The following is a 21,461-nucleotide window of genomic DNA, read 5'->3' as shown; positions in this document are numbered from 1 at the left end:
GAGACCGGTACGCGTCGACCTAAGGGCAAGGACGTCCGGGTCGCTGGGCTGGTCGGCAGCCATAGCGGAGAAATCCACACCGAGGTGCACAGGACACACAAGCACACGCGAAAGAGCAATCAGCAACAGGGTTGGACTTACCGGCCACATGCTGAATGTCCGTTGTGAACTCGGAGATCGCCGCTAGGTGGCGCTGTTGACGAGCAGACCACGGCTCAGTCACCTTGGACATGGCAAAAGTCAGCGGCTTATGATCCACATAAGCCGTGAATGGTCGACCCTCCAGCAGGAAGCGGAAATGCCGGGTTGCAAGGTGCAGTGCCAGCAACTCCCGGTCAAAAACGCTGTACTTGCGCTCGCTATCTCGCAGTTTGCGGCTAAAAAATGCGAGTGGCTGCCACGCATTCGCCACACGCTGTTCAACCACAGCCCCCACGGCCATGTCAGACGCATCGGTTGTTAAAGCTATGGACGCCGTGGGTGTGGGATGGGCGAGGAGGGCAGCGTTAGCCAGGGCACACTTAGCTCCGTCAAAGGCCTGGACCCGTTCGGGAGTCCAGTCGACAGGGTCGTTAGCCTTCTTAAGCCGCAGGGCTTCGTAAAGTGGCTGAAGGAGGTGGGCAGCGCGAGGGAGGAAACGGTTATAGAAATTCACCATGCCCAAGAATTCCTGCAATGCCTTAACAGAGACTGGGCGGGGAAATTCCGCCACCGCTTGCACCTTAGAAGGCAACGGGACCGCGCCTTGCGGCGAAATGCGGTGACCCAAGAAGTCAATCACCGGCAGTCCAAACTGACACTTGGCCGGGTTGACTATCAGGCCGTGTTCGTCCAGACGACGGAAAACCTGTTTCAGGTGCGCCAGGTGCTCTTCAGCTGACGGACTGGCTACTAATATGTCGTCGAGATAAACGAACACGAAAGCAAGGTCACGCAACACCGAGTCCATCAGCCTCTGAAAGGTTTGCGCAGCCCCCTTCAAGCCAAAAGGCATGCGCATGAACTCAAAAAGCCCAAACGGGGTGATCACTGCGGTCTTGGGCACGTCCTTTGCGCGCACGGGAACCTGATGATAGCCGCGCACCAGGTCCACCTTAGAGAAAATAGTGGTACCTGCCAGGCGTATGGAAAAGTCCTGTATGTGTGGGATGGGATAGCGGTCATTGGCGGTGACGTTGTTCAGGCGGCGAAAATCGCCGCAAGGCCGCCACGACCCATCCGCCTTGGGCACCATGTGAAGCGGCGAGGCCCACGGGCTGTTGGAACGCCTCACTATACCCAGACGCTCCATGATGGCGAACTCCTCCTTAGCAATAGCCAATTTTACAGCGTCGAGGCGCCGCGCGCGCGCAAAAACTGGCGGTCCCAGAATGGGAATGAAATGTTCTACCCCGTGTTTAGTAACCGCGGTGGAAAAGGCAGGTGTAGTCACCGATGGAAAATCCGCCAGCAAACGCTGAAAAACATCCCCTAATGCTAAAAAGTTAGCATGTGTTAACGGCCCGGCTCCCCCTGTCTCGCACGGAACAGTGGCGAAAGACAGCATCAATTAAACGGCGGTTTGCAACATCAACCAGCAGACCATTAGCATACAGAAAATCCGCGCCGATAATAGGAACCGCAATGGCGGCCACTACAAAGTCCCACTCAAAATGGCGCCCGTGGAAGCAAACAGTCACCAACCTTGTGCCAAACGTCGCAATGGACGAACCGTTAGGTGCACTTAACTGTGGGCCGCCGCCTTCGGCCGACCTGTCTGTCTTAGCAGGAGGGAGTAGGCTCTTTTGCGAGCCTGAGTCCACCATTAACCGTCTTCCTGACATCGTGTCCTTAATGAAGAGCAGCTCACTACGACCGCCAGTGCCCACAGCTGCTACTGAGCGCTGGCCCGGGAGTTTCCCGCCGCCTCAAACGTGCACGGAGGGACGCAGCGCCTCGCCTTGCCGCCGAACCGCTGGTGGAAGAAACAGAGGCCTCTCCCGCGCCGTCTCCGGGCAGTCACTCCAACCACCACCGCAGGGTCCGCGTCCTTCGACGTCGGCTGCAGAGGCTCCGATGCCACACTCTGCACAGAGAACCGTCTGGTAGCCAGCAGGACCCGATCGGCCTCCTCAGCCAAACCTCGGCAGTCACCAGCGGCCAGACACGGGGAGTTAGCCAAAGCCGCGCGCACAGGAGACGGAAGCTGCGCAGGAAAACGTGCGGGAAAAGGAACCCACCTTCGTCTGAGCCTAGCAGCGACAGCATATTGTCCATGAGATCCACAGCCGTCCCGTCGCCCAAACCGGATAGGGAAAGGATTCTATCTGCCCTCTCTGCGGTATATAGACTGTACCTCCGGAGCAGAAGATGTTTGAGGGCGACGTATTTATCGTGTTGCGGAGGGGCGCGCAACAGCTGCATGGCCCGGTGTGTGGACTGCTGGTCCAGCGCAGCGACGACCAAATAGTATCTGGAGTCGTCCGCGGAGATTCCACGCAGGTGGAACAGCGCCTCGACATGCTGGAACCACGAGGCCGGGTCGCTCTGCCAGAACTCTGGGAGTTTCACAGCCGCGGCGAGAACGGCCGGCTGTGAGAGTTGGGGTGGCGTGGCCGAAGTGGATTCACACACATCTTCTGCTCCAAACATGTTCAATTCGGGGTCACCAATGTGGCAGGAATGAGGAAAAACACATGAGACCAAGGTGAGTTTGATGTTTATTCCTCAATTCCAAAAACCAACTGCAGCAGGAACAACCCTGCAACCACGCCCCCAGCTCACAGTCCTGCTGGGTGAGAGGCATGGCCCCTGGTGTCCGCCACAATAATGCAATTTAAAATGCAGTTTCTACTGTTTCGAACAAATTGCAACCCCCCTCCCCAAGATCAGGTGGAGGGGTCCTCAGGGTAGATCAAAAATACGCAGGGGGTCCAGGACCTCAAAAAGGTTGAGAACCACTGCCCTAGAGTAGACTTTCCCAGGGAGGCTGAGCAATGTGATGCCTCGATAATTGGAGAACACCCTCCAGTCCCCCTTTTTGAATATGGGAACCACCACCCCAGTCTGCCACTCCACACAGGTACTGTCCCCGACCTCCACGCGACACTTAAGAGGTGTGTCAACCAAGACAGCTCAACAATGTCCAGAGCCTTCAGCATCTCAGGGTGAATCCATCCACAACCGGCACCTTGCCACTGAGGAGATTTTTAACTACCTCAGACACCTCTGCCTGGGATATGGGTGGGGCTTCCCCTGAGTCTTCAGACTCTATCTCCTCCACTGAGGACGTGTTAGTCAGGTTCAGGAGCTCCTCAAAGTGTTCTTTCCACCGCTCAACAACATCCCCAATCCGGGTCAACATTTCCCCTCCCCGGCTGAACACAGCCTGACTCAAGCCCTGCTTCCCCTTCCTGAGTCGCCGGATGGTTTGCCAGAACTTCCTTGAGGCCAACCGAACATCTTCCTCCATAGCCTTGCCGAACTACTACCACACCCGAGTTTTTGCTTTCGCGACCGCTGAAGCAGCAGCCCTTCTGGTCTCCCGGTACCTGTCTGCTGCTTCAGGGGACCCCTGGGCCAACCAAGTCCGAAAGGCCTCCTTCTTCAGCCTGACGGCGTCGCTCACCACCGGTGTCCACCAGCGGGTTCTTGGGTTTCTGCCTCGACAGGCACCGATGACCTTTTGACCACAGCACCTGCCTGCCGCATCTACAATAGAGGCTTTGAACATGGCCCACTCAGACTCCATGTCCCAAGCCTCCCTCGGGATACACGAGAACTTCTTCCAGAGGTGGGAGTTGAAGACCTCACGGACAGGGGCCTCCGCTAGACGTTCCCAGTTCACCCTCACTACACGTTTGCGTTTGCCAGGTCTGTTTGGCAGCCTTCCCCGCCATCTGGTCCAACTCACCACCAGGTGGTGATCAGTTGACAGCTCTGCACCTCTCTTCACCCGAGTGTCCAAAACGTACGGCTGCAGATGTGATGATACGACCACAAAGTCTATCATCGATCTTCCGTCTAAGGTGTTCTGGTATCAAGTACACTTAAGAACTACCTTATGTTTGAACACGCTGTTTGTTATTGCCAAGCCATGACTTGCGCAGAAGTCCAACAACAAGGCACCGCCAGGTTCAGATTGGGGAGGCCGTTCCTCCCAATCGCGTCCCTCAATTTTTCTCCATCGTTGCCCACGTGAGCGTTGAAATTCCCCAGCAGAACTAGAGAGTCCCGAGGCGGAGCCCGATCCAGGACACCACCCAGAGACTCCAAGAAGGCCGGATATTCTGAACTGCTATTCGGTGCATAAGCACACACAATAATCAGAGCCTTTCCCCCAGCGACTCACAGTCTTATAGAGGCAACCCTCTCATTCCCCGGAGAGAACTCCAACACAGCGGCGCTCAACTGGGGACTTGTGAGTATCCCCACACCTGCCCGGCACCTGTCACCTTGGCCAACTCCGGAAAAGTAATAAGTCCAGCCTCTCTTCAGGTGTTTGGTACCAGAGCCCATGCTATGTGTGGAAGTGAGTCCAACTATATCTAGTTTGTACCGCTCCACCTCCCGCACCAACTAAGGCTCCTTCCCCACCAGAGAGGTGACTTTACACGTCCTGAGGACCAATCTGCGATGCCTTAAGTCAGCACGCCCCGGTCCCCACCTTTGCCTGCCGCCCAGCCTGCATTGCACCCTACCCCAATGCTCATCCCCACGTGTGGTGGGTCCACAAGGTGGTGACTCCATGTTGTTTTTTGGGCTGGGCCTGACAGGGCCCCATGGGCCAAGGCCCGGCCACCAGATGCTCGCCGGCGAGCTCCCCTCCCAGGTCTGGCTCCAGTAGGGGGCCCTGGTGTTGTGGCTACACTGCCCCAAGCTGCCTCCCCGGCACGTTCAAGCCACTCCCCCAGCTCGGACGTGCCGAAACATCTGAGTGCTCGGTTCGCGCTTTGAGGAGACGAGCGCTGCGCTGCACCAGGTGTTTGCCATCATCTATCAGGCACACCTGCGGCAATCAGGCAGCCCTCTACAAGAAACCTCCCAGAACACCCCTCTGTGCTTCGACGTACTGAACCCTGCGACCCTCCCTCCACGACTTCCACGGTTCCCCGCGTCTCGTCCCCAGCGACCATCACGTTTTCCCCGGACCTCTCCAGCGATCTCCCTCCGTGTCTCTCTCCCTGGACCCCTACCTTTGGACTTGACTTCCTGGATCTCGGACCCGGACTTCCTCGGACAACCCCTCGTTCTACGGATTTGGACTTTGGTAGCCTGACGCACGCACATTGTCACAACAACCCCCACCTGAGATTCCTCTGTTATCATCCCTGTGGCAGTGTTGTTTATTTTCCTGCATTAAAATCGCCTTTGGGTTTTCTCGGTGCTCTGTGTCTGTCCTTTGGGTTTCGCTACACTGGCCTATAGTCGTCATTCGTGATACGTAACACCCGGTTTCCCTTTTCCGGGCGAGGTGCTGTAACTCTACTGGTGTAAATTCACTGGGTTATTTGGGAATCGCTGTTAGTCTGGCCCCTACCCTGGGACCAATTTGCCTATGGAGACCCTACCAGGGTCTATTGCCCCCGACAACACAGCTCCCAGGATCACCGGGACACACAAACCCCTCCACACCGTTAAGGTGACGATTCTCGGAGGATATATATATATGTAGCTATATATATATATATATATATAGCTATATGTAGCTATATAGATATATTATATGTAGATATATGTAGGTATATGTAGATATATAGATATATTATATGTAGATATATCTAGATATATGTAGCTATATGTAGACATATGTATATATATATATATATATGTGTGTGTAGATATATGTAGACATATAGATATATTATATGTAGATATATGTAGCTATATTATATGTAGATATATGCAGAGATATGTAGGTATATGTAGAGCTATTATATGTAGCTATATGTAGATATATGCAGGTATATGTAGATATATGTAGATATATGTAGATATACAATGTCGAATAATCTAAACTGCTTTGGATGTTATCCAGATTTTCCCAAATGTAGTTTAACGAACCATTTTAATTACACGTTACCATTGTTAAACAACAATTATACTGTCACGAACCCAGCTTTTTCATGTTGTGTAATTGAGAAAAATGTGTGAATAAGACTCAATTCCAGCCTCTCTGAAACGAGTCCATTTAAGGAGCAGAGGCATGGACCTGCCATAGCCTCTTTCCACAGCCACAGCTCCTTGTGTTCAGAAGGTCAGAGGATGGAAACGCCATATGAGGTAAAACAGTGACTCAGGGAGCCATTTCCATTGTGTTTACAGTCAAATGGAATAGTTGGCTTATCTGAAGGAATGAGACTTCTACAGGCTTGCAGGCTACTAAAACCAAGATAGCAGCAAGATACCTGGCTGCCTACTTTGCGTTGGTTTACTTACAGAGCTGAGAAATTCCGTTTTGTTTGAACAAAAAAAGAAAAAAAAGCATTCAAGAAATCTTTTATTTTTTTATTTTGAAGAGCAGAGAAGGCAGGGAAAAATACTTTGCCAGTTCTACCTCTATTCCCCGACTAAAATCAAACATGAATGTCACACACACCAAACTCTGACGATAGTCACTTCTTAATGCTTATCGTTCTGTTTTTGCAATACTTTTGCATCTTTTGGTTTATTTTTAACTGCTCAAATGATTGTATCTTAATTGACTCGTTAACTTAAAATGTATACTTAAATTGTACTGATAATTTTTAAGTTGAAAAGGACAGAAATAATTTTCATTTTTACCTTTATAAAAAAGTTAAATTCATGGGCCATTTTCCTTGATGAGGATGTCAAAAAAGCAAAATTACACAGTACAAGATGCATAAAAAACCCAACAAATGTCAAAACGATTTTCTTTTTTGTTAATTGTTAATTTAATATTTGAAAATCTGTCAGGTTTATGTTGTGCCTTAATCCTTTTCTGACATGTGCTCATCACTTTGACATTCTATTGTCTCACTGATAAACACAGATCTGCTCTCAAAAAACTTCTTGACACTTTAATTCAAGTCCTTGTACTCCTGTAGTATCTCTTGTATCCTGGTTGAGTCTAATTATTTAAACTGGAATGGGCAATGTTAAGGAGGGATTTTAACATGGATTTGTCGATGCAAGCCAACTTCAGTCAATCTTAAAGGCCAGTTTAGGCTGAGTACTGTGCAGCATCTCTGCCTCTACAACCAAGCCTTATAGTACTCAATCTAAAAAAGCAATTCTACCATTTTTTCCCCAAATGGGTTAAGATGAGCCATGTTAGTACGGACACCTGTTCATTCAAAGCCCTTACTCAAAGCCTGCATGTTAACAGAAAAAAAGAGATGCAGGGCTTTTTAACTAACATCAGTTGACTTTTCATTGAATACTTCTGAAGAATTCATCCTCAGAATCAATACTGTAAACAAGCAGGGGTTTCTCTTGAAACAAACATCTATTTCAACTTCAAGTGACATTTCTATGCAAAAACCATTTCACCACACGAGTGCTGAAGCCAAACCCAAAATGCAACAGCTCAATGTAGCAAATCAAAGAGTGGAATAGGTTAGGATGTCCATTCTCTTAGAGCCAATGTCATTGTAGTTTAAATTCTACCCCACTTCTCGATGGCTTGTTTCACTTTTTAATACTTGTGATTAGTCTTATCACACACAAGTTGTGCATGTCAAAATGGAAACCTGTAGGGTAATTACACATTACTTGCAAAGCTAGTTTAATGGCACTTGTGTGAATGGCTTCAAATGAAAAAGAGAAAGTTTATAGCGTGGCTGCAAAAGCATCAAAGCAAGAGAAAATTGTTTCTCTAATTTTGAACCTGGAAGGGACCATTGACACCTGGCTCAAAACAATGACATGGCACCAAAGATTGAAATAATAACACAGAGGACCCCAACATTTGAAATAATTGTAACTTCAGATAGTTACCCAAATAAATGGGGAACATTTTGTTATTTACCCTCATGTGACCCCTTTTGCCCAGGACTGGTATATACAGATTTTAGTACATTTGTATGAGATGAGTTTTTAATGAGGCTTTAATAGTGTGTAACAGTTGATGATTTTTGTTTTAATGTGCAGATCCTGCTGAAACAAAGTTTCAGGCTTGTTTGAGTTTTCCTGTAAAACCAGGGATTTGCTTGAGATGAAATGCATATTGACAAACAACTAGTACTATAAAGTGAATTTAATCTTTTCTAGAAAAAAAAATATGGCTTTTTAACCAGAAATTCTCAATTTGAACAGGATTACAAATTTATAGATTAAGTGAAAATTACTGGGTGTCCTAGATTACACCATTCCAGTGCATTCTAGATCAAGGCTCCTCATGAAGATTCCTTCATTTATATTGCAATTACTTTGCATTTCAAAGTAACACTGAGAGCCAAAAGAGAAGTTTATAGACAATTACTTTTCTTTGATAAGAACATCCATCCATCCATTATCCAAGCCGCTTCTCCCAACCGGGGTCGTGGGATGCTGGAGTCTATCCCAGAAGTCATTGGTCGGCAGGCAGGGAGACACCCCGGACGGGCCGCCAGTCCAACACACACACACACACACACACACACACAAAATATATTTATGTTTGTGGTCGAAACGTGACAAAATGTGGAAAAGTTCAAGGGGTATGAATACTTTTGCAAGCCACTGTATATATATATATATATATATATAAATTTCCAGTGAGTCAAGTAAATTCTCTGTGAGATAGTATAAGCATGAAACAGGCTTGTGCTGTCTCAGAGAATTTACTTGACTCACTGGATTATTTTGCACCTTACTTGTTGAGCACGTTCCCTCCCACTCAGTGATTCTTTTAACAAAGTTATCCATCTATCTATCTATCTATCTGTCTATCTATATAGATATACAGTATATAGATAAACTTTTTTTCTTTTAACCTAGTTTATACACACAAACACACACATACTTTGTTAAAAGAAACACTCCACGGTAACGCAAGTGCTCAACAAATAAGGAGCGAAATAATCCAGTGAGTCAAGTAAATTCTTTATGAGTACAAGCCTGTTTCATGCCATAAGAGTATACAGTATATATACTACTACTACTACTACTACTATTACTTCTACTACTTTCGTGTGCTCCCGTTAGGAGGCGCCACAGCAGATCATCCATTTCCATCTCTTCCTGTCTTCTGCATCTTCCTCCATCACACTAGCCACCTGCATGTCCTCCCTCACCACATCCATAAACCTCCTCTTTGGCCTTCCTCTTCTCCTCTTCCCTGGCAGCTCCATATTCAGCATCCTTCTCCCAATATACCCAGCATCTCTCCTCCACACATGTCCAAACCATCTCAATCTTGTCTCTCTTGCTTTGTCTCCAAACCGTCCAACCTGAGCTGTCCCTCTAATATACTCGCTCCTAATCCTGTCCTTCTTCACTCCCAATGAAAATCTTATCATCTTCATCTCTGCCACCTCCAGCTCCACCTCCTGTCTTTTCATCAGTGCCACTATCTCCAAACCATAGAACATAGCTGGTCTCACAACCATCTTGTAAACCTTCCCTTTAACTCTTGCTGGTATCCTTCTGTCACACATCACTCCTGACACTCTTCTCCACCCAGCCTGCCTGCACTCTCTTCTTCACCTCTCTTCTGCACTCCCCGTTTACTTTGGACAGTTGACTCCAAGTATTTAAATTAATACATCACCTTCACTCCTTGTATCCTCACCATTCCACTGTCCTCCCTCTCACTCATGCATAGGTATTCCATCTTACTCCTACTGACTTTCATTCCTCTTCTCTCCAGTGCATACCTCCACCTCTCCAGGCTCTCCTCCACCTGCACCCTACTCTCACTACAGATCACAATGTCATCTGCAAACATCATAGTCCATGGAGACTCCTGCCTGATATCGCCTGTCAAGCTCTCCATCACCATTGCAAACAAGAAAGGGTGTTATGCTCGCGCACCAGAACCTGACCCGTGTGGCGAAACCCAAGACAGACAGACACGAGATGACTTCTAAGTCTACAAAGGGGGGTTTTATTGTGGGAGGGAAATGTATGGTGAAAAAAGGCGTTCTGTTAGGGGGATGTGTGAATAAACTATGTGGTGTCCCGTGGTTTGCGTGTATAACTATGTGTGAGTGTTTTTAGCCAATGTGTGGTGCGGTATGTAAATGACCAGGAGGTGTTGAAGAAATGTGCGTGCACCTGGCGAGAAAGTCCAGTCCGTGATCCAAGAGGGGTTGTCCGAGAAAGTCCAGGTCCGAGAAATCGAGTCCGAAAGGAGGGGTCCAGGTAGAGGGACAAGGGGGGAGATCGCAGGAGAGGTCCGGGGAGAAACGTGAAGGTCGCTGGGGACGAGGGAGACGCGGGGAGCCATGGAAAACGCGGAGGGAAAGTCTTGGGAGGAAACAGAGACACGAAGATAAGACACTGGGGAATAAACAGAAAGCAAGGAACGCTGGAGGGCTTATCAGAACTTTACCGCAGGGTTCAGTACGTCGAAGCACTGAGAGACGTTCTGGGAGGCTTCTTGTAGAAGGCTGCCTGATTGCCACAGGTGTGCCTGATGGATGATGGCAAACACCTGGTGCAGTGCAGCGCTCGTCTCAGAGCGCGAGCGCTCGGATGTTTCCGGCTCGTCCGAGCTGGGGGAGTGGCTTGAACGTGCCGGGGCGGCAGCTCGGGGCGGTGTAACCACAACAGGACCCCCCCTCCTACGGAAGACACCGGGCGACCGTCCGATGGCGTTGGGGTGGGCCCGATAGAACTCCTCCAGGAGTGCGGGGTCGGCCAGGTAGGACCGGGGAACCCAGCTGCGGTCCTCGGGCCCATAGCCAACCCAGTCCACCAGGTATTGGTACCCACGCCCCCGGCGGCGTACGGCGAGCAGCTGGTCGACATCCCAGACCATGTCACCACCGTCGAGGACCCTGGGGGGTGGAGGAGCTTGGACAGGGGGAGACACGGGGCTGGTGGCTACCGGTTTGAGGCGCGAGACATGGAAGACGGGATGGATCTTGAGTGAGGTAGGGAGATGGAGACGCACCGCCGAAGGGTTGACGATGCGGTCGATGGTGTAGGGACCGACGTAGCGGGGAGCCAGCTTCCGGTTGAGGGTAGGGAGGGGCAGGTCCCGGGCCAGGAGCCATACCCTCTGGCCAGGTCGATAAGCTGGGGCCGGCACTCTCCGCCGGTTGGCGCTGCGCCGGGCCCGCTCTGTAGCTTGCAACATAGCGGCCCGGGCGGTCTTCCAAACGCGCCGGCATCGGCGGAGATGGGCCCTCGTGGACGGGACCGCTACCTCCAACTCCTGATGGGGGAACAGAGGGGGTTGATAGCCCAGGGAACACTCGAAGGGGGACAAACCGGTAGCCGAACTCTCCATGGAGTTGAGCGAGTACTCCACCCAGGGCAGGTGCTTGCTCCAGGAGGCGGGGTTGCTGGTGGTAACGCAACGCAAAGCCGCCTCCAGGGCTTGATTGGCCCGCTCTGCCTGCCCATTGGTCTGGGGGTGATACCCGGAGGAGAGGCTGACCGTGGCCCCAATCCCCTTACAGAAAGCCTGCCATACCTTCGAAGTGAACTGGGGACCACTGTCAGAGACAATGTCCAGGGGAATCCCATGAGGTCGGACGACGTGGGAGACGAGAAGGTCCGCCGTCTCGGCTGCAGAGGGGAGTTTGGTGAGGGCAACAAAATGGACGGCCTTGGAAAACCGGTCGACAATGGTCAAGATGGTGTCATTGCCTTGGGACACGGGGAGGCCAGTTACAAAGTCCAAGGCAATGTGGGACCAAGGTCGGCCGGGGACAGGAAGGGGGCGCAGGAGACCTGCTGGAGGGCGATGGAGAGCCTTGCTGCGGGCGCAGGTTGTGCAGGCTGCCACGAACTCCCTGGTGTCTGCCTCCATGGTGGGCCACCAGAAACCCCTGCGGATGAAGGCCGCCGTTCGGTAGACACCGGGGTGGCAGGCAAGATGGCTGGAGTGGCCCCACTCCAGCACCTGGGGCCGGACAGAGGGAGGCACAAATAGCTGGTTCCGGGGTCCATTGCCTGGGTCGGGATGGGCGCGCTGGGCCCTTCTCACCACTGATTCGATGGCCCAGGTGACGGCGCCCACCACCCGGGCCGGGGGAAGGATGGTGTCTGGGGCGTCAGGGGACCCCTCGGGAAACAGACGGGAGAGGGCGTCTGCCCTGACGTTCTTGGTGCCCGGGCGGTAGGTGAGGGTGAAGTCGAACCGGCTGAAGAAGAGAGCCCAGCGCGCCTGCCTGGGGTTGAGCCTCTTAGCCGTCCGTACGTCGGTCAGGTTTTTGTGATCGGACCATACGATGAACGGCTGCCCTGCTCCCTCCAGCCAGTGTCTCCACTCCTCTAGGGCGGCGTGGACGGCCAGCAACTCCCTGTTGCCGATGTCATAATTCTTCTCCGCAGGACTGAAACGCCGGGAGAAGAAGGCGCACGGGTGGATCTTCTGGTCCTCCTCCGACCGCTGGGAGAGGACGGCTCCGATGCCCGTGTCCGATGCGTCCACCTCCACGATGAACTGTCTGCACGGGTCCGGGTGGGCGAGCACCGGAGCCGTTGTGAACAGCCTCTTCAGGGCCAAGAAGGCGGCTTCCGCCTCCGAGGTCCAGGAGAAGGGGCGGAGGTTGGAGGTGAGTGCAGTGAGGGGGGCGGCCACACGGCTGAACCCCCTGATGAAGCGCCGGTAGAAGTTTGCAAACCCCAGGAAGCGCTGGAGTTGCGTCCTGTTGGTGGGCCGTGCCCACTCCTCCACCGCTCGGGTCTTCCTGGGGTCAGTGCGGACGAGCCCCTTCTCCATGATGTGGCCAAGGAACTCCACGGAGACGGAGTGGAACACGCACTTCTCGGCTTTCACGAAGAGCCTGTTCTCCAGCAGCCGTTGGAGGACCAGGCGGACATGCTGGTGGTGTTCCTCCTCAGTCCTAGAGAACACGAGTATGTCATCCAGGTACACCACCGCGAACGTGTTCAGCATGTCCCGGAGCACGTCGTTGACCAATGCCTGGAAGACGGCCGGGGCGTTGGTGAGGCCGAAGGGCATAACGAGGTACTCGAAATGCCCTAGGTGGGTGTTGAAGGCCGTCTTCCATTCATCCCCTTCCCGGATGCGCACCAGGTGGTACGCGCTGCGCAGGTCCAGCTTCGTGAACACCGTGGCGTGAGTGAGTGGCTCGAACGTGGAACTCATAAGGGGGAGTGGGTATTTATTTTTCACCGTGATATTATTTAACATTCGATAATCTATGCAAGGCCTCCGGCTGCCCTCCTTCTTTGCCACAAAAAAGAAGCCCGCCGCCACCGGGGAAGACGAGGGCCTTATGATTCCTGAGGCCAGGGACTCTGATATAATTGCGCATAGCCTCCTTCTCCGGGACGGAGAGGTTATACAACCGACCGGTGGGAAGGGCGGCCCCGGGAAAGAGATCTATGGCACAATCATAGGGACGGTGAAGGGGGAGGGAAAGTGCACTTTCTTTACTAAATACAGGGGCTAAATCGTGATAAATGGAAGGAACACCAGTGAGATCCGTGGGAGGAGGCACGGGTCTGAGGCCGCTGGACGGGGAGTGGGCGGAGCGAAGGCAGTTGGCATGACACGCAACGCTCCAACCCAAAATCCGCCCAGTAGACCAAGAGATGTAGGGATCGTGCCGTTCCAACCACGGTCTTCCTAACACCAGGGGCGCTGTGGGGGCGTGCAAAACCAAGAAACGGATAGCTTCCACGTGATTACCCGAAAGAGTGAGGGTGAGGGAAGCAGTGCTGTGTGTGATTTTACCTAGTGAACGTCCATCTAGGGCTTGGGCTGTGAGGGGTGTGTCTAGGGGGACGAGTGGAATGCCGGCTTGCCGGGCCAGCGAGGTGTCCATCAAACACTCGTCCGCCCCCGAATCCAGGAGTGCACCAACAGACAGTGAGCGGTTACCCCAGGTGAGAGTGACCGGAAAGAGGTGGTTGTGCTCCTTCTTGGGCTGGGGCAGGGTCGTCAGACTCACTAGGACACCCCTCACTAGTGAGCCGGGTCTTTTTGGGCGAGTCGGGCAGGCCTTGATATAGTGGCCCGACCTCCCGCAGTAGAGGCAGAGGTGGCCATGCATCCTCTGCTCCCTAACTTCCAGCGGGAGCCGTGACCGACCCAACTGCATGGGCTCCTCCTCCGGCCTGGATCCAGAAGCCACCCAGGGTTGCGAGGTGGAGTGTGAGGGTGGAGAGAGCCCACGGGACGCTGACCCAGGGAAAGCACCGGTAGGACGGACGGGGGTTGGTCTATGGGAGGGGCCAGCGCGCGGGGCGCGTTCCTGGCGCCGCTCCCGCAGCCGTTCGTCCATCTGGAGGGCGAGGGTGACGAGCTCGTTGAAGGAGGCAGGGCGGTCCCGAACGATAAGATCTTAGATGGGCTCGCTCAGCCCCCTCCTGTACGCGCTCTTGAGCGCAGTGTCATCCCACCCACTGTCTGCCGCGAGTATCCTTACCTCCAGGGAATACTCTGCCACCGACCTGGCTCCCTGTTGGATGGAATGGAGGCGGCTGGCAGCGTCCTGCCCGTCAGCTGGGTGGTCGAACACCAGATTGAACTCGCGGCGGAAGGCACCATAGTCCGAGGCGAGCTGCTCGGTATGGCCTACCGCCGCTATGGCCCAGCTGAGGGCTTTGCCGGTGAGGAGGGACATGACAAGGGCTACCTTGGTCTCTCCTGTCCTATACCTAGCTGGCTGGTGTTTGAACAGGAGCTCACACTGACCAAGGAAACCCCTGCACAGCTCGAACTCCCCACCGAAGGCCTTGGGGCAGGGGAGGTTAGGCTCGCACCGGGGGTCAAGTGGGGGTTGACTCGGAGGGGGAACGTCGGGACCAGGAACGGGGAAACCGGAGGCCGAGCTGGGGGCAGAGACCGAGGCCAGGGCAGGGTGGTCGCTCATCCTAGAGGCCGCTGTGGAGAGTGCAGCGATCTGCGCGGTGAGGGCATCTAACGTGCTCGTCGCGGCCTGGGAGCCGGACTGAAGATCGCTGATCTCTCCGGTGACACGGGTGAAGGCAGTAGTAAGCTCTGAGCAGAGAGAGGCAAGTTGGCAACTGTGACTTCTTACTACTGCCTCTAGGGGAACGGGGCTCTGGGGCGTCACAGGGACCGTCCGCTCCTTGGGTTTGCCTGGGTCCATAATGGCTTCGACGTTCTGTTATGCTCGCGCACCAGAACCTGACCCGTGTGGCGAAACCCAAGACAGACAGACACGAGATGACTTCTAAGTCTACAAAGGGGGGTTTTATTGTGGGAGGGAAATGTATGGTGAAAAAAGGCGTTCTGTTAGTGGGATGTGTGAATAAACTATGTGTGGTGTCCCGTGGTTTGCGTGTATAACTATGTGTGAGTGTTTTTAGCCAATGTGTGGTGCGGTATGTAAATGACCAGGAGGTGTTGAAGAAATGTGCGTGCACCTGGCGAGAAAGTCCAGTCCGTGATCCAAGAGGGGTTGTCCGAGAAAGTCCAGGTCCGAGATCCGGGAAGTCGAGTCCGAAAGGAGGGGTCCAGGTAGAGGGACAAGGGGGGAGATCGCAGGAGAGGTCCGGGGAGAAACGTGAAGGTCGCTGGGGACGAGGGAGACGCGGGGAGCCGTGGAAATCGCGGAGGGAGAGTCTTGGGAGGAAACAGAGACACGAAGATAAGACACTGGGGAATAAACAGAAAAGCAAGGAACGCTGGAGGGCTTGTCAGAACTTTACCGCAGGGTTCAGTACGTCGAAGCACTGAGAGACGTTCTGGGAGGCTTCTTCTAGAAGGCTGCCTGATTGCCACAGGTGTGCCTGATGGATGATGGCAAACACCTGGTGCAGTGCAGCGCTCGTCTCAGAGCGCGAGCCGAGCGCTCGGATGTTTCCGGCACGTCCGAGCTGGGGGAGTGGCTTGAACGTGCCGGAGCGGCAGCTCGGGGCGGTGTAACCACAACAAAGGGCTCAGAGCCGATCCTTGATGTAATCCCACCTCCACCCTGAACCCATCCATGATTCCTACCGCACACCTCACCACTGTGTGTGTATATACAGTGCCTAAAAAAGTATTTGCCCCCTCCCTGGCTTCCTCTATTTTGCATATTTGTCTCACTTAAGTGTTCCAGATCTTCATACAAAATGTAACATAAGACGAAGCGGACCAGAGTAAATGCAAAATTCCGTTATTTTTTATTTATTTAATGAAAAAGAGGTATCCAACACCAATTGACCCTGTGTGAAGAAGTAATTGCCCCTTAGTTACTCAATCAACCAATAAATGTAGTTGATCATTGGATTGAATTAGAGCAGAAACACCCACGCTTGATTACTGCCACCTCTGTTGAATCCAAACATGACTTACATAGAACCTTAGCATCAATGGGAAGCAGACTACAAGGTGTCCACATGCTGATGCTGACATCAAAAGACCTTCAGGGAGAAATAAGGTAGGGACATAGTCTGGAAATGGTTGTGAAGTGATTTGTAAGGCGCTGGGACTACAGTGGAGCACAGTGAGAGCCATTGTCTCCAAACAGAGAAAACTTAGAACACTGGCCTAACAAGGGCCCAGTGACGACTCATCCAGAAAGTCACCAGAAAACCCAGGACAACATCTGAAGAACTAAAGAACTAGCCTCAGCTAAGGTGCACGGTCATGATTCGACAATAAGAAAGAGACTGGGCAAAAACGGAATTCATGGGAGAGTTGCAAGGCGCAAACCATTTCTAACAAAGAGAAACATTATAGTGCTCATCTTGCATATGCAAAAAAGCATTAATGACCCCAAACCTTTTGAGATAATGTTCTGTGGACAGATGAGTCAGTAGTGGAACTTTTTACAAGACACGGGTCCCGTTATGTCTGCCATTAAGCAAACACAGTACTTCACAAGGTCATAACATGTGACAGCATGTCATACCAACAGTCAAACATAGCGTGATGGTGTGGGGACACTTTGCTGCCTCAGGGCCTGGAAGACTTGCCATCACCAAAGGAACCATGAATTCTGCTCTCTAGCAGAAAATACTGAAGGACAATGTCTGGTCATCAGTCTGTGATCTGAAGCTGAAGCGTAATTGGGTTATGCAGCAGGACAATAACCCAAAACACAAGAGTAAGTCCACCTCAGAATGGCTCAAAAGAAACGAAATTAAGGTTTTGGAGTGTCCTATTCAAAGTCCTGACTTGAATCCCATGAAGATGCTGTCGCAGGACCTTAGACGAGCAGTTCATTTCACACAATGGTGGACAAGTACCTGAAGCTGAATGTTATAAAAACAAAAACTTAATAACACCTCCAGCACAGACAGTACAGCCCACAATTCCACCCACAACCCCACCTGCATCAGTAATGAAACTGTTGAGATGGCTGAGTGCTTCAAATATTTCACTCACCCTGGACAATATACGGAACTTTAACAACACACCACTGCATCCACAAACGCTGCCAGGAAAGACTCTCTGCCATCTGCAAACTCAACACACTTTCTGTTGCTGCTCTACAGAAGCATACCCCAACCAATTCTCCTCCGTTGTTCCCCATTTCTTCAACACGTTAACTGTCTCCAATAGGAACTGCCTCATACTCATCACACACAATGCCTCCAAGAGTATTGGCCTCCCCACCCCCCAACCTCTCAGACCTCAACGAGGCCATTACACACAGAACACACACCATTGCACATGACCCGTGCAGCCCCTCAACCCGTTCGCCACAGCTTCCACCTGGTCACTGATACAGATCCTCAGCTATGTACAGAGGTGTGTGTATCTGCTTATGAGGTTCTACAGACTGGGGCAACACATTTCCTTGGAAGAGGACAATAAAGAGTCTATGACGCTTGAAAACAACATCAGTGTCGCTGAATAACAGTGATTCTGCAAAGAGTGTGCCAAAACCCCTGCACAGCCACGTGGAAGCCCGGCCTCCCACGCAGCAAGTGTTGGGCTGTACTGGTTGCTGCTGAAGGTGGCACAACCACGTATTGGGCTCAGGGGGTGATTACTTGTTCTCATGGGTGATATGGTGTTGGGTAACTTCTCCTTCAATAAAGGAAATGATCATTTAAAAACTTTATTTTGTGTTTACTCAGGTTGCTCTGAAACCGTTCAAATGTGAAAAATGTTGCAAAAATACAGGAAATCAGAGAGAGCAAATACTTTCACCGAACACGTGTGTGTGTGTGTGTGTGTGTATGTGTGTATATATATATATATATATATATATATATATAGTATATATACACACACAAGCACACACACACACACACACACACAAATATATATATAACATGGATACAGGAAAAAAAAGATTTTAATAAAATCTTTTTTTCCTGTATCCATGTTGATATTCCACTCCTCATTAGTTCAGCATTCACTACACCATTGACGGTTTCAGAAAAAAACGCTCTCTCTCTCTATATATATATATATACATATATATCTCCATCCATCCATCCATTATCCAAAGCGCTTATCCTGCTCTCAGGGTGGCGGGGATGCTGGAGCCTATCCCAGCAGTCATTGGGCAGTGTACGTGTGTGTGTGTGTGTGTGTGTGTGTGAAAGGAATGGTTTACTGTTGTCAAGTCAGTACAGTGAAGTCATAAAGGCCAGCAGAAGGGTGAAAGAGGATCAACAGCAGTCATCATCCCTCACTTCTACATGAAGAGTTTCAAGATAAATGGACGTTTAAAGGCTGTCAGAATGGAAAGAAGAACAGGGTGTGGGTAAGGATGTGGCTTCACACACCTCCTGAAGGTCAGTGCAGACAGTCATGGGGCGTGCTGTGCGACGTGTAATGACCTTACTAGGTGTCCACACTGTAGGACAGGCAAAACCTCCTTCACAACACCAGCAGATCCAAGTACAATGTACATCCTGAACCGTGGGTTCAAAACCATCAGTGCGTGGATCCCTAGCGTGTGACTTTTATACACAGACAAGTTTCCCCCTCTTAAAAGGCAACAGCTTCACATCTCAATAATCCAGGTAAACACATCCCAGAAGACCTCATCAGCTGTCCATATGAACCGATTCATTATTCCAGGGTGACAGGTCACATAACAGCCCCCTGGTCTCCGCCTGAGTAGAGTGCTGTTAATGTTCAAACATGTTGTAGGGCTGTTCTACACCACCAGGAGGACTGCTCACATAACCATTAACTGGGCCTGATTTGAATTGTCAGACTAATTTAAATAGAAATTTTTATTATTATTACTATTATTATTATTATTATTATTATTATGATATGAGCCAGCCTTCTAATGTTAATGGCAAAATCAATAATTGTGATTGTCAACTTGATTTTGATTTTATCTACACATACCTCTCCAGAAGACCATGAGATCTGTCAAGCACAACACTGGCCAGTCTGGGTAGTACTACAGCAGCAGCGCTTCTCATGACATGTGAACACATTCAGCTATTGGACTCACAACAGATCCAGAAAGATGTGGCAGCAGTCACGTCTTCGCCCAGTCCCTTCTTTTCAGAAATGTATTTTACTATTGCTTCAAATTCAAAATTCCATGTCAGGGTACAGAAATAATTTTGTAGTAAATGAAAAGCAATCTCTACAAACAATTCAAATATTATAAATTCCACAGACTCTACCCAAGTAACGTAAGTGACAGCAAACAGCTGCTGACATCAACTTTGCCCGTTAACCAGAAGGCAACAGGGGCAGTAATGATTTGGCCTCTGTTTATGAACTTAACCATCACCATTTTTTGGCTTATCAGCTAATGTTAGTGTGCTACTGAGCCAACACCACACCTAAGCTAGCAATGCTAAGCTATTAATGCTAAGCTATTAATGCTAAGCTAGCAATGCCAAGCTAACAATGCTAATCTACCATTGTTGCTTCCTTGAGAAGTGCACTTTTTCAATCTTTAAATGTGTGTAATGCAAAACACTGCAATGTTATGTTATGTGAAGCGTTCTTTCAATAAACTGAGTAAGAACCATACTGCCTCCAGTCATTCATCTGTACTTCTAGTATTTGTAGATTTGGAACAGATGACTAGGCAGTAGTCGGTTTGAAATGTTGAAATCGGTTGGGTTAGTTGCAGTTCCAAAAGTTAAACGCACAGCACAAATGTGAGATTTGAAGCAATGCTGAAGCAGTGAAGCAGCCCAACACGACATACTTTGATAGTGGCAAGTCAGAATGAATTGTAACTGGCCTCTACTCTCTCTGCAGGTTACAAACTGAACTAATACCTGATGTGAAACCAACTTATCAAATTCAAACAATTATGAAAACAAATGATAAAATGCAAGTGAATAAATCTTGCATGCAATGCAGGACTTTGCAGGAAAGACAGGAAAATGTTTTATTACAGCATTCTGAAAGAGGTCAACGGAAAGGCTACAGTCATCTACAAGACCAACAAAAACATGAATTGAGGGGCAACACAAAACCATCACTGCCACCTCCTAACCCCCCATTCAAAACACCATTCCCAGGTAAATGGTTCCTCTCTCTCTCTCTCCTTTGGCTGATGCCATGTTGACTCATAATGGCAACCCAACCCACACAAATCTTCCTGAGTTCAACTCATGAAGGGGCAGATCTTGGCACGGCCACAGGCATGCAAGAGACAAACAATGCCATTATTTGTTTGTCTGTTTTGCTATGGTGATGAATCAAGATGCCAACAGATTTCACCTCTGAAATGGCTTGCGAACCTTTTTCCTTCTGCGAGGAGGCTTGCCGGTTTCAGTCCATGACTCATTGGGCTCAGACCTCTGACCCCCCGGCATGAAAAAACTTGTTTGGGCTGAGGGACAGGAGAACGGGTTAGCTCCAGCACCAGGAGGGTGATGTTGGGGTGGGGCTGAAGGGAAGAAGCCTCCGTTGGCAGCCATGTCATTGGCAGGCCTTCCCTGGAAGATGCGGTTGAGGAAGTCCTGCAAATCAGCGGGGTTGCTTGTGGGTTGACTTGTGGCTTGCTCTGAGGACGTTCTGAAAATTAAATGACATAAGATCAGTGAGAAGAGTGGGAAGACTGAAGTATGAGATTCTTCTTTTCACAAGTGGAGCTCTGCAGCATTAATTTGCAAAAGTAAACACAACGGCCCCATTTGACAACGTTTAACTAGTTAATAACTAGGCAATATGTATGGTAATAGGCACATAAAGGGTCGCAGTACTTTCAAATGCTGCAGACCAAATGGATGATGTATGTTTGGTTCAGAAGATCCATTACATACAGTGCATCCGAAAAGTATTAACACCCCTTCACTTTCCCCACATTTTGTTATGTTACAGCCTTATTTCAAAATGGATTAAATTCCTTTCTTTCTCATCAATCTACACACAATACCCCATAATGACAAAGTGAAAAAGGTTTTGTAGAAATTTTTGCCAATTTATCAAAAATAAAAACTGAAATATTGCATGTACATAAGTATTCACACCCTTCGCTATGACACTCAAAATTGAGCTC

At 50.3% G+C, this 21,461-nt stretch overlaps 2 protein-coding genes across 2 annotated transcripts in view; both read right to left on the bottom strand.

The window, feature by feature from the left end:
• Positions 1–6,465: 6,465 nt before the first annotated feature.
• Positions 6,466–11,548, bottom strand: LOC130107851 (uncharacterized). The gene is made up of 2 exons (XM_056274630.1): positions 10,198–11,548; positions 6,466–8,497 (listed from the first exon to the last, which is right to left on the bottom strand). Exon 1 carries the CDS (start codon positions 11,375–11,377, stop codon positions 10,463–10,465), a length of 915 nt encoding a protein of 304 aa, XP_056130605.1. The 5' UTR covers positions 11,378–11,548; the 3' UTR covers positions 6,466–8,497; positions 10,198–10,462.
• Positions 11,549–19,489: 7,941 nt separating this feature from the next.
• dnajc14 (DnaJ (Hsp40) homolog, subfamily C, member 14) overlaps positions 19,490–21,461 on the bottom strand; it is a 44,666-nt gene continuing 42,694 nt past the window's right edge. Inside the window, exon 7 of the mRNA XM_056274316.1 lies at positions 19,490–20,977. Coding sequence (XP_056130291.1) covers positions 20,677–20,977 — 301 coding nt within the window. The 3' untranslated portion in view covers positions 19,490–20,676. The remainder of the gene's footprint in view (positions 20,978–21,461) is intronic.

The sequence above is a fragment of the Lampris incognitus genome, chromosome 2 (assembly GCF_029633865.1).
Source record: "Lampris incognitus isolate fLamInc1 chromosome 2, fLamInc1.hap2, whole genome shotgun sequence".
Lineage (NCBI taxonomy): Eukaryota > Metazoa > Chordata > Actinopteri > Lampriformes > Lampridae > Lampris > Lampris incognitus.
This window is presented reverse-complemented; position numbering and strand designations above follow the sequence as displayed.